This window comes from Hyla sarda, chromosome 4 (genome assembly GCF_029499605.1).
Source record: "Hyla sarda isolate aHylSar1 chromosome 4, aHylSar1.hap1, whole genome shotgun sequence".
Taxonomy (NCBI): Eukaryota; Metazoa; Chordata; class Amphibia; order Anura; family Hylidae; genus Hyla; species Hyla sarda.
In genome coordinates, this window is record NC_079192.1 from 69,353,374 (window position 1) to 69,366,221 (window position 12,848).

The following is a 12,848-nucleotide window of genomic DNA, read 5'->3' on the forward strand; positions in this document are numbered from 1 at the left end:
GACAGATTCCCTTTAAATCTCCTTTTACTATTTAAGGACGATAGAGGGTTAAAAGTAGGGCTGCAACGATCAAGCAATAAAAATTGATAACGGGATTCGTTGTCGACGAATCCAATCATTGATGAATCTGGCTCAGATTCGTTATTAGAGGACATTTAAAAAAAAAGATTTATAATTTTTTGCGCAGGGAAGTAGCCGGCACTGCAAATATCAGAGACCTCAGGAGGACCGATGGGAGCCGGCTATGGCCTACTGAACCCGGCTGCAACATGCCAGGGCATGATGCAGTATTCCAGACAGCATTCTGAACTGCATGACCAGTCTGTGCTTCACTGCTGCATTTGTCTTCTGCTGACCGGTATGTAAAGGGGTATCTTAGCCTCGTGATTTGTAGTACTGTCTGGCAGATCGGGGGTACTTCAGTCTGTGATGTGTGATACTATACTCTGTGGAAAACCTGGGGGTATCTCAGCCTGATTATGTGTGATACTGACTGTCTGCACCAGTGCAGACTAGTGCTGGGCGGTATACCGGTATGAACCGGATACCGTTTTTTATTTTTGGCCATACCGCTATACCAGTCGGGCCCCTCCCCCACTCTCCGGATGAATTGTAGAGCCCAGCGCGGCGCCATCACTTGTCCCGGTGTGCTTCTGTGTCCCCCCGAGCACGATCAATCCCCACCGCTAGCGGGATCCATGTGCCCACTTGCGGTGTCACAAGAATGCCTCCCGCGAACGCTAACATCACCGCTAGCGGGGTCCCTGTGCCCACTAGCGGTGTCACAAGAATGCCTCCCGCGAACGCTACCATCACCGCTAGCGGGGTACCTTCCCGCGCAGCTAACGTATTACTGCGCATGCGCAGTACTACGCAAACAGCGTAGGGTTAACGCTAGGCTCCTAGCACTGCCTACGTTAGCTCTACGCTATTTGCGTAGTGCTGCGCCTACGCAGTACTAAGTTAGCTGTATGCGAGGCTTTTAAATCTGTTCCCTTACCCTGAGAGCTGACAGGGACGAGGAACAGAGCCGCACTCGGCATTCTTGTGACACCGCTAGTGGGCACAGGGACCCCGCTAGCGGTGATGGTAGCGCTCGCGCTCGGCATTCTTGTGACACCGCTAGCGGTTATGGTAGCGCTCGGCATTCTTGTGACACTGCTAGTGGGCACAGGGACCCCGCTAGCGGTGATGGTAGCGATCGCGCTCGGCAATCTTGTGACACTGCTAGTGGGCACAGGGACCCTGCTCGTGGGGGGGGGACGGGACGGATGTGTATTACAGGCGGTAACACTGTGATACCGCGATAATAAAAAAAAATACCGTGATATTCATTTTAGGCCATACCGCCCAGCACTAGTGCAGACATTATCACACATCAGGCTGAGATACCCAAGATTTGTAGACACTCAGTATCCAATCAATTGTATAATTAATCGTTTGTTGCAGCTCTAGTTACAAGTTGTCTAGCAATTTTCCAAATAAATTTAAAATCTGATTTTTAGGTACTAGTTCAGTTCTGAAGTGGATTTGATGGGCTTGTATGTTAGAAAATCCTGTATATTACTCCATCACCTGCAAGTTATTAAATGAACATTGATGTGTTTCAGAGTACAAAATACATGATAACCTTCTACAGGTCAATACTTTTGTGTCGGCATATAAATTATTTTTTCCCCCAGTGAGGGCTTGTTTCGTTGTGGGATGAGAATGTTTTTTCCTGGTAACATTTTTGGGTACATATAAGATTTTGATTGCTTTTTATTTAAATTTTAGAGAGGTAAAACAACATTTTTATCATGCAGTATAAATTACATACGCTATTTTGTAGGTTGGTAAAATTACAGTGATCCCTAATTTATTTACAATTCTTTGGTCTAAACAATTTTTTGTTAAAAAACCAAGACAGGAGGAGCTGAAGTATTGATTATACTAATTTGGGTACATGTGACATTTTTAACACTTTATTTAGTGTTACAGGGGCATGATTAACAAAAAGCAGTAATTTTGGCACTTTTTATAGTGTTTAGTTGACAGGTTAAAGGGGTACTCCGCCCCTATACATATTATTCCCTGTCCAAAGAATAGGGGATAACATGACTGATTGCGGGGGTCCCGCCGCGTGAGCCCCTGGGAACTCCTGGCTGGTGCTGCGGCATTAAGGTCACAAAAGCCATCACAATTCCTCCCATAGACATGAATGGAGGGGGCGTGTTGGCTGTGTTTGACAGTCAAACGGAACTGCACGGAGTTCGCTCCGTGCATCGGATGACTGGGGTGAAACAGCAGAGATCACGGGGGTCCCCCCTGTGATCAGACATGTAATCCCATATACTTTGGATAGGGGATAGCATGTCTAGCAGCAGAGTACCCCCTTTAAATGTGATCATTTTATTGATTGGCTTCATACAGAGAGCTCTTTAAAAAAATAAAAAAAAAATAATGATAATGAGAGCACTCCTAATTCTTCCTTAAATCAGCACCTCCACACGTATAGAAGCCATACCATTCCAGCGTCTCATATTTCCACACATGCACACCTCATTTTATTAAATATAACATTTAGAAGACAGTGGTTTATAAGAACAAGGTCAAGCAACAAACAATGGGGACAATAAAGCTACTGGCAAAGGGCAAAATCAACAGTCCGCTGACAGAGATGACTCGAATTCAACTCATTCGAATGTCACTCAACAACCATAGAATGACATCAAGTGACCTACAAAGAAAATAGTTCTCAGCATCTGGGGTGAAGTGCATGGCAAGGATGGTTCGAAACAAGCTCCTAGGTGCAGGGCTGAAGTTGTGTAAAGCTAGAAAAAAGGCCTTCATCAATAACCAATAAAAGCCAAGCTGAGGTTTCCAAAAGACCATTAAAGAGTACTCCGTTGATAGACATCTTATCCCCTAGCCAAAGGACCCCCGCAATCTCCGTCCATTCATGTCTATGGGAGGGGGCGTGACAGAACTTGGGAGTAATGTTGTCAGTAGTTTAAAAGAACAACAACATTTTTCATTGTACTCTATGAATAGTTTAAAAAATAAAAAAAATAAAAAAGATAATTTTAATCATTTTGCAGTGGCCTCATTTTGTTTTCCAGAGCTGTATATACATTTAATTTTGCTAAAAATGTAATTCATAATGGGGGATTGTGTATGTTTATTTAGTGTGGAAGATATTTGTTTAAGTTTTATTCATTTATTTTTTCTTTACTTTTATTTTATTGTCCTGCTAGGGGATTTGACCATGCGCTCTTGTGATTGCACATATAATACACTGGAGTACAGATCTGTACGGCAGTGTAATATGATTTTCAGTTGTCAGTACTTCACTGAGAGGCATAGATGATCTGACTTTACCAGACAGAGCATGTTCGGCTTCCCAAGCTGGAAGACCATGAGCCGTTCTAATGCCTAAGAGTGCCATAGCTTTCATTGCACCAAGCGATCGCTTTCCGGCGATCATGCCCCCTCCCACAGTCATGAATGTAGGGGGTGTGGCGTGACGTCACGTCCCCAGTCCTGGAAACCGAGAGGTTTCCTAAACTGGAGACGCAGCTCCCGCATAGAATGCAGGTGCTGCAGGGAGATCGCAGGGGTCCCAGCGGTGGGCCCCCCGCTATCAGACATCTTATCCCCTATCCTTTGGATAGGGGATAAAATGTTTTTTCACGGAATACCCCTTTAATGTATTGGTATTTTCTATGCACATGTTACTTTATCCTGTTGCTATGAACCTTGTTAGGGGAGTATGCAGAGGGGAACCAGGTGACTTATCCAGCCAATGGGATCTCTCTAAATTCCTCACATATATAGTGAGGTCAGAGTTCAGTTCAGTCTCTTGAGCTCTTGCTCTCTTGCTGGGGTACAGTTTGGTGAGGAGTGAAGTCTGTCTGTGAGGTGATCCCGAAGGAGGCCTGAGGCCTAGTCCAGCAACCAAGCATCTACTACCAGTTAACCCCAGTACCCAGGTAAAAGTCAAAGCCTTGCAGTAAGCACTAAGGAATTTAATACAAGTCAAGTCCAGCAAGTTAGTCAAGTCCAAGTAACTAAAGTCTAGCGTGGGCTGCATACAAGACAAGTCAGTCATATACAGCACAATCAACTATAAGTCCCAGCAAGCCAATAAGCTTCCCAAAGTTCACCCTGCATCTCCTTCACGCTAATCTGACTGGTAACAGTTTGTACCATCTTTCCAACATCAGTAAAGCATACCAGTTATCCGTAACCTTGCATCAGAGTAATTATTTGCCCCGTGCCAGGCACAGGAGAAGCTGGTCTACCTCGGGTGGTGTAAAGGTCAACCACGCCCTGGTGTCACGAAAAGGTTAAAGGGGTATTCCAGGAAAATAATGTTTAACTGGCTCTAGAAAGTTAACAGATTTGTAAATTACTTCTATTGAAAAAACTTAATCCTTTCAATAATTATCAGCTGCTGAAGTTGAGTTGTTGCTTTCTGTCTGGCAACAGTGCTCTCTGCTGGCATCTCTGCTTGTCTCAGGAACTGCACAGAGTAGAAGATGTTTACTATGGGGATTTGCATCAAACTGGGCGGTTCCTGAGACCCGTGTCATCAGAGAGCACTGAGACAGAAAACAACAACTCAACTTCATGAGCTCATAAGTACTGAAAGGATTAAGATTTTTTTTTTATAGAATTAATTTACAAATCTGTTTAACCCCTTCACGACGAGCGACGTACATGTACATGGCGGGGTTCCGGGAGCGCCGCGTCACCGGTAGCGGTGATCGGGCCGGGATGACTGCTGTTATCTAACAGCAGGCATCCCGGCACATCGCCGAGGGGGGTCCTGAGACCCACCCATGACCGCGATGCGCGCAAATCGCAAGTCAATTCAGACCTGCGATCTGCGCGATTCCGGGTCATACGGGTCACTGGTGACCCAGAAAATAAGTGGGATCGGTGGTGTCCAAGACACCCTCGATCCCCCTGAAGGGATAGGAGTTCGGTGGCAGGGGTGCCACCCCTCCTATCCCTGCTATTGGTCGGCCGAGCGACCGACCGATAGCAGACGGGGGAGGGGGGGTTAAAGTTCGGTTCCCCAGCTTTGCCCACCTATCGGTGTCCGGGCAAAACGGGGGAACCGTCCAGGGAAGGTCGGCGCCGAAGGTCCCTTACCTGGATCCCCGAGCGCGATCCTCCCCCACGTGCGGCGGCGGCAGCAGCAATACTTCCGGGTCCTGCTAGGTGAGTTGTTGCCTAGCAACATCCGGAGGGCCACAGTTTACAGTGGTCTCTAAACCGTGGCTTTGCTTTGGTAGTTTTTCAATATTTAGAGGGGCTCAGGTTGTAGATCACTAAGTGGTCTCAAACTGTAGCCCTCCAGATGTTGCAAAACTACAACTCTCAGCATGCCCAGACAGCAGTTTGCTGTCTAGGCATGCTGCGAGTTGTAGTTTTGCAACATCTGGAGGGCCACAGTTTTGAGACCACTGGACAGTGATTTACAACCTGAACCCCTCTAAATCTTGCAAAACTACAACTCCCAGCATTCAGGAAAACCATAAGGCTGTCTTGGCATGCTGGGAGTTGTACTTGCGTGCCTCCAGCCATTGCATAACTACATCTCCCAGCATGCCCTTCCGCAATCAGTACATGCTGGGAGTTGTAGTTTTGCAACAGCTGGAGGCACACTGGTTGGAAAATACTGAGTTAGGTCATAGAACCTAACTCAAGGTTTTCCAGCCAGTGTGCCTCCAGATGTTGCAAAACTACAACTCCCAGCATGCATGGTCTGTCAGTGCATGCTGGGAGTTGTAGTTTTGACCCCCCTCCCGTGTAAATGTACAGGCTACATTCACACTGGCGGCGGATTACAGTGAGTTCCCCGCTACAAATTTGAGCTGCGGCAAATTTTCCGCCGCAGCTCAAACTCCTAGCAGGAGACTCAGTGTAATCTGCCACCAGTGTGAATGTAACCTAAAAACACTACACTACACTAACATAAAATAAAGAGTAAAACACTACATATACACACGTACACTGCCCCCCCACCACCCCCCTCCCCAATAAAAATGAAAAACGTATTGTATGGCAGTGTTTCTAAGATGGAGCCTCCAGCTGTTGCAAAACAAAAACTCCCAGCATTTCTGGACAGCAATTGACTGTCCAAGCATGCTGGGAGTTAAGCAACAGCTGGAGGCACCCTATTTGGGAATCACTGGCATAGAATACCCCTATGTCCACCCCTATGCAAGTCCCTAATTCAGGCCTCAAATGCGCATGGCGCTCTCACTTTGGAGCCCCATCGTATTTCAAGGCAACAGAATAGGGTCACATATGGGGTATCGCCGTACTCGGGAGAAATTGCCTAACAAATTTTGGGGGGCTTTTTCTCCTTTTACCCCTTATGAAAAGGAACAGTTGGGGTCTACACCAGCATGTTAGTGTAAAAAAATAAAAAATTTTACACTAACATGCTGGTGTTGCCCTATACTTTACATTTTCACAAGAGGTAAAAGGGAAAAACGCCCCCCAAAATTTGTAACACAATTTCTCCCGAGTACGGAGATACCCCATATGTGGGCACAAAGTGCTCTGGGGGCGCACAACAAGGCCCAGAAGGGAGAGTGCGCCATGTACATTTGAGGTGATTTGCACAGGGGTGGCTGATTGTTACAGCGGTTCTGACAAACGCAAAAAAAAAAAAAACACACCCACATGTGACCCCATTTTGGAAACTACACCCCTCACGGAATGTAATAAGGGGTACAGTGAGAATTTACACCCCACAGGTGTCTGACGGATCTTTGGAACAGTGGTCCGTGAAAATGAAAAATTTGGCGCAGCCCACTGTTCCAAAGATCTGTCAGACACCAGTGGGGTGTTAAATGCTCATTTACCCCTCATTACATTCTGTGAGGGGTCTAGTTTCCAAAATGGTATGTCATGTGGGGGTTATTTTGCTGTTCTGGCACCATAGGGGCTTCCTAAATGCGACATGCCCCCCGAGCAAAATTTGCTCTCAAAAAGCCAAATATGATGCCTTCTCTTCTGAACATTGTAGTTCGCCCGCAGTGCACTTCAGGTCCACTTATGGGGTACCTCCATACTCAGAAGAGATGGGGTTACAAATTTGGGGGGTCTTTTCTGCTATTAACCCTTGCAAAAATGTGAAATTTGGGGAGGGAAACCCACATTTTAGTGAAATTATTATTTAATTTTTTTTACATATGCAAAAGTCGTGAAACACCTGTGGGGTATTAAGGCTCACTTTATCCTTTGTTACGTTCCTCAAGAGGTCTAGTTTCCAAAATGGTGTGCCATGTGGGTATTTTTTGCTGTCCTGGCACCATAGGGGCTTCCTAAATGCAACATGCCCCCCCGAGCAAAATTTGCTCTCAAAAAGCCAAATATGACTCCTTCTCTTCTGAGCATTGTAGTTCGTCCGCAGTGCACTTCAGGTCCACTTATGGGGTACCTCCATACTCAGAAGAGATGGGGTTACACATTTTGGGGGGTCTTTTCTGCTATTAACCCTTTAAAAAATGTGAAATTTGGGGGGAAACCAACATTTTAGTGGAAATTTTATTTTATTTTTTTACATATGCAAAAGTCGTGAAACACCTGTGGGGTATTAAGGCTCACTTTATTCCTTGTTACATTCCTCAAGGGGTCTAGTTTCCAAAATGGTATGCCATGTGTTTTTTTTTTGCTGTTCTGGCACCATAGGGGCTTCCTAAATGCGACATGCCCCCCAAATACTCTCTAAAATCCCCTTGTTGCTCCTTCACTTCTGAGCCCTCTACTGCGCCCGCCGAACACTTTACATAGACATATGAGGTATCTGCTTACTCGAGAGAAATTGGGCTACAAATATAAGTATACATTTTCTCCTTTTACCCCTTGTAAAATTTCAAAAATTGGGTCTACAAGAACATGCGAGTGTAAAAAAATGAAGATTTTGAATTTTCTCCTTCACTTTGCTGCTTTTCCTGTGAAACACCTAAAGGGTTAAAACATTTACTGAATGTCATTTTGAATACTTTGGGGGGGTGCAGTTTTTATAATGGGGTATTTCTAATATGAAGACCCTTCAAATCCACTTCAAACCTGATTCAAATTTGGGGATTTTTCACCATGAAAGGATGCAAGTTACCACAAAAATTTACCACTATGTTAAAGTAGAATATGTCACGAAAAAACAATCTCAGAATCAGAATGATAACTAAAATAATTCCAGAGTTATTAATGTTTAAAGTGACAGTGGTCAGATTTGCAAAAAAGGGCTTCGTCCTAGAGGTGAAAATGGGCTCCGTCCTTAAGGGGTTAACTTTCTGGAGCCAGCTGATATATATTAAAAAAAAAAATTCCTGGATAACTCCTTTAATTACACACATTAGGAAAAAAATGTAAGGAGACCTTTAAATAACTTGCTGCATTTTTTATACTGTGCTTGAAAGAAAAAAAAAGAAAAATAAACACATAACTAAGCAGCAGGACTCTGATTTACTGCCCTTTCGCAATGTGACTGTCAAGTGTAGGGGTGCTCACCCTTCTATATATGCAGCTGCATATGTTAAAATAAAATGAGCGTCTCCGAGACCAGTAAAAAAAATAATAAATAAATTTAAAAAAAGAGCAGAACATGCATAGTGGGTCCTCTGAGATCAGGCACAAAACAACCAAGGGAAGAGCATGAGTCCCGAAATTAACAGGATCTCAGTTTTACTCATTTTTGGGTTTGTATTATGAACACAAGCCCCAATCTGACTGCTGGTCTGATAACACAAATGGACAGCTGCCAATTCTGGCCATCTGGAATGTGGTCAGGCTGGGACTTGTGTCAGTAATACAGATGCAAAAACACACAATTAAAGGGGTATTCCAGGAAAAAAAACTTTTTTTTATATCAACTGGCTCCAGAAGGTTAAACAGATTTGTAAATTACTTCTATTAAAAAATCTTGATCCTTCCAATAATCATCAGCTGCTGAAGTTGAGTTGTTCTTTTTTGTCTGGCAACAGTGCTCTCTGCTGACATCTCTGCTTGTCTCGGGAACTGCACAGAGAAGAAGAGGTTTGCTATGGGGATTTGCTTCTACTCTGGACAGTTCCCGAGACAGGCGTCATAAGAGAGCACTTTGACAGAAGAGAACAACTCAACTTCAGCAGCTCATAAGTACTGAAATGATTAAGGTTTTTTTTTTTTTTTTTAAATAGAAGTAATTTACAAATCTGTTTAACCTTCTGGAGCCAGTTGATATATATAATGTTTTTTCCTGGATAACCCCTGATTTTAAACACATACATATGGAACTGGCCTATATATTTGAGATTCTCAAAATATTACGAGAACAATGGGGCAGATTTTCAGGAATTGACAAAAAGAAAAAAAAAGAAAAAAAAAAACATATCCACAGGACATTGGTCTAGACAAAAACGGCATGATTTGTCTATGGCGACCAATCACAGCTCCACTTAATTTTTAATTCAAGACGCCATTTTCGTTTTTTTTGCCCTTAGAGAGATCAATAAAGTGACTTACCCTAGTCTTGCAAAAATGAACCTTAAAATCAATATCCTCTTCAAAATCGAGCACAAAGATTTTTTTCGTCTTCTTGACTTTTTGCTTGTCACCAGCAGACTCCACTACTCAAGGCAAATGGGAGACAAAAGTTAAGGATGTAAAATAATTTTAGTCTCTTATATTAAGAAGCAAAACACAAAATTCACTTACGTTTCTGTCTAGGTTTAAATCGCCAGTGTTCAGGCCCTGCCCACATGGACATGGTGCGCGGACTGAAATATGAATACTCTCCAGGACAAGAAGACAGCTGAAGGCACATGGTACCTATGTCCGCTTCTGCTATTTTAGTTATCTGTGCACTGGAAAAAATGTAACCAAGATTTAATCAAGGGAAACCTAACATAGTCAAACTTTTAACTTGTTACCTATATGTCTTTTCTATATTAGCAGACCAGTCACCATGTAGAAAAATAATACATTCCAGTATTAACTATTTTTTTTAACCAAACCCCTGCCCACTCCCAAGTATTGATAACATTGTCACAACTTAGATTAGAAAAAGCTGGCCGGCACTGCCAAGCTTCCCGTGACTCCTATGTGAACCAGGTCAGTCCCATAACAGTTAGTGGTGCTCAATTCCTTATGAAAACGAAGAGTATCCAGAATCCAAATATACAAAGAAAGGAGGAATGGCACTCACCGCTTACTGTAATTTCTTATCTTTTATTCTTCATAAAGTGCAGGTGCTTTAAAAAGGCATTTCACCCAGCCGGGTGTGGACGCCAGTGCGCGTGCTACAGGTAACAATTGTTTCGCTCTGGCTTGAGCTTCAACAGACCTTCCCTTTCCCATGCTCCTTCATTCCTTATAACACGTCATGAAGGATCCACGGGGCGGGGATTACAAGCACAATAGGTTTAAAAAACAGTGTAAAGTGCAAAAAACACATACAGTTAAAACCAAAAACTAAATAACTACAAAAATAATCCTAAATCAATCCTGTCATTTAATCCTCCTAACTCTTGTGCACCAGTTTTCAAAATCCACTTTGCTTCGATCTCGCGGAGGATTTTTTCATTATCTTTACCTTGAGTACAAATTAACCTTTTAATTCCCATAAATTTCAGGACGCTTGCATCTCCATTGTGTGCCGAATTAATATGTTCTATTAATCTTGGGGAACCTTTTCCTGATTTTATTGACCAGGTGTGTTCCCGAAAACGTGTATTTAGTGCACGAATAGTGCTTCCTATATAAAATCTCCCGCAGGTGCAAATTAATGCATACACTGCAAAGGAGGTTTTACAACAAATGAATTCGGTAATATTTTTTGTTTGGCCACCAATGGAGATGCATTTTCCTGGTTGGAAATATGCGCACCAATTGCATCGTCCACACCTATGATTCCCGACTACTGCGTTTTTTTCTAACCATGTTTTGTTACTTTCCTTTTCTTTATATTTACTACGTACTAATTCATCTTTTAGATTTTTTGTACGTTTAAAAGTAACTATTGGTTTATTTTTTCTGACATTTCCTATAAGCGGGTCTCTCTCAATCAAATGCCAATTGGAAAAAATAGCACTTTTTATTATTTCTGCTACTGGACTATATTTAAAGGAGAAGCAGAACCTGTCATTTTCGGGATTTTTAATTTTTCGTTTATTAGTTTTTTTATGGAGTCGAGTTTTTCTATCTAATTTTCTAGCTCTAATTAATGCTTCAGTCAACACGGTCTGAGGGTATCCCCTTAACAAAAAGCGCTTAGTTAGGGTCTCGGCTTGTTGCTCAAATGTTTCATCCGAGCTGTTAATCCTCCTTAATCGTAAGTATTGGCTATATGAGATTGCGTTCCTGGTATGGGTTGGGTGATAGCTCTGGTAATGTAAATACGAATTTGACGCTGTTTCCTTTCTATAACCTTCTGTTTCCAGAGTACCATTTTTTGCTATCACACGTACATCCAGGAACTCCAATTCCTCTTTACTCCATTTACATGTGAAGAACATGTTCATGTCATTGTTATTTAACAAGGACATGAACCCTTTGAAATCCTCCACAGACCCATTCCAAAGTAGGAAAACATCATCTACAAAACGAAAATAACAACGTATAAACTTAAGAAATGGGTTTCTCAAACAAAAAACATTTTTCCTCAAAATGGGCAAGAAAAAGGTTAGCCAGGGTACATGCTACCGGGGTCCCCATCGCGGTCCCTCGGTTTTGGCTGTACCACTGGCTACCAAACTTAAATACATTATTACCCAAAATAAATGAAAGAGATTCTCCGACAAATTTAATATAGGCTTCACTTTTTCCTGCTTTTCCCAAGATTTCCTCAATGCACTGGACGGCCAACCCCTGGGGGATCCTAGTATAAAGACTCTCCACATCTATAGATACTATGGAGGATTTCAAAGGGTTCATGTCCTTGTTAAATAACAATGACATGAACATGTTCTTCACATGTAAATGGAGTAAAGAGGAATTGGAGTTCCTGGATGTACGTGTGATAGCAAAAAATGGTACTCTGGAAACAGAAGGTTATAGAAAGGAAACAGCGTCAAATTCGTATTTACATTACCAGAGCTATCACCCAACCCATACCAGGAACGCAATCCCATATAGCCAATACTTACGATTAAGGAGGATTAACAGCTCGGATGAAACATTTGAGCAACAAGCCGAGACCCTAACTAAGCGCTTTTTGTTAAGGGGATACCCTCAGACCGTGTTGACTGAAGCATTAATTAGAGCTAGAAAATTAGATACAAAAACTCGACTCCATAAAAAAACTAATAAACGAAAAATTAAAAATGCCGAAAATGACAGGTTCTGCTTCTCCTTTAAATATAGTCCAGTAGCAGAAATAATAAAAAGTGCTATTTTTTCCAATTGGCATTTGATTGAGAGAGACCCGCTTATAGGGAATGTCAGAAAAAATAAACCAATAGTTACTTTTAAACGTACAAAAAATCTAAAAGATGAATTAGTACGTAGTAAATATAAAGAAAAGGAAAGTAACAAAACATGGTTAGAAAAAAACGCAGTAGTCGGGAATCATAGGTGTGGACGATGCAATTGGTGCGCATATTTCCAACCAGGAAAATGCATCTCCATTGGTGGCCAAACAAAAAATATTACCGAATTCATTTGTTGTAAAACCTCCTTTGCAGTGTATGCATTAATTTGCACCTGCGGGAGATTTTATATAGGAAGCACTATTCGTGCACTAAATACACGTTTTCGGGAACACACCTGGTCAATAAAATCAGGAAAAGGTTCCCCAAGATTAATAGAACATATTAATTCGGCACACAATGGAGATGCAAGCGTCCTGAAATTTATGGGAATTAAAA

General features: G+C 42.4%; 1 protein-coding gene across 4 annotated transcripts in view; it reads right to left on the minus strand.

Moving 5' to 3' along the window:
* Positions 1-12,848, minus strand: part of NCAPH (non-SMC condensin I complex subunit H) — a 68,428-nt gene that overhangs the window by 18,722 nt on the left and 36,858 nt on the right. For all 4 annotated transcript variants that reach the window (XM_056571357.1, XM_056571360.1, XM_056571358.1 and 1 more), the window contains exons 10-11: positions 9,700-9,848; positions 9,508-9,611 (exon numbers count right to left, since the gene is read on the minus strand). In XM_056571357.1, coding sequence (XP_056427332.1) covers positions 9,508-9,611; positions 9,700-9,848 — 253 coding nt within the window. The remainder of the gene's footprint in view (positions 1-9,507; positions 9,612-9,699; positions 9,849-12,848) is intronic.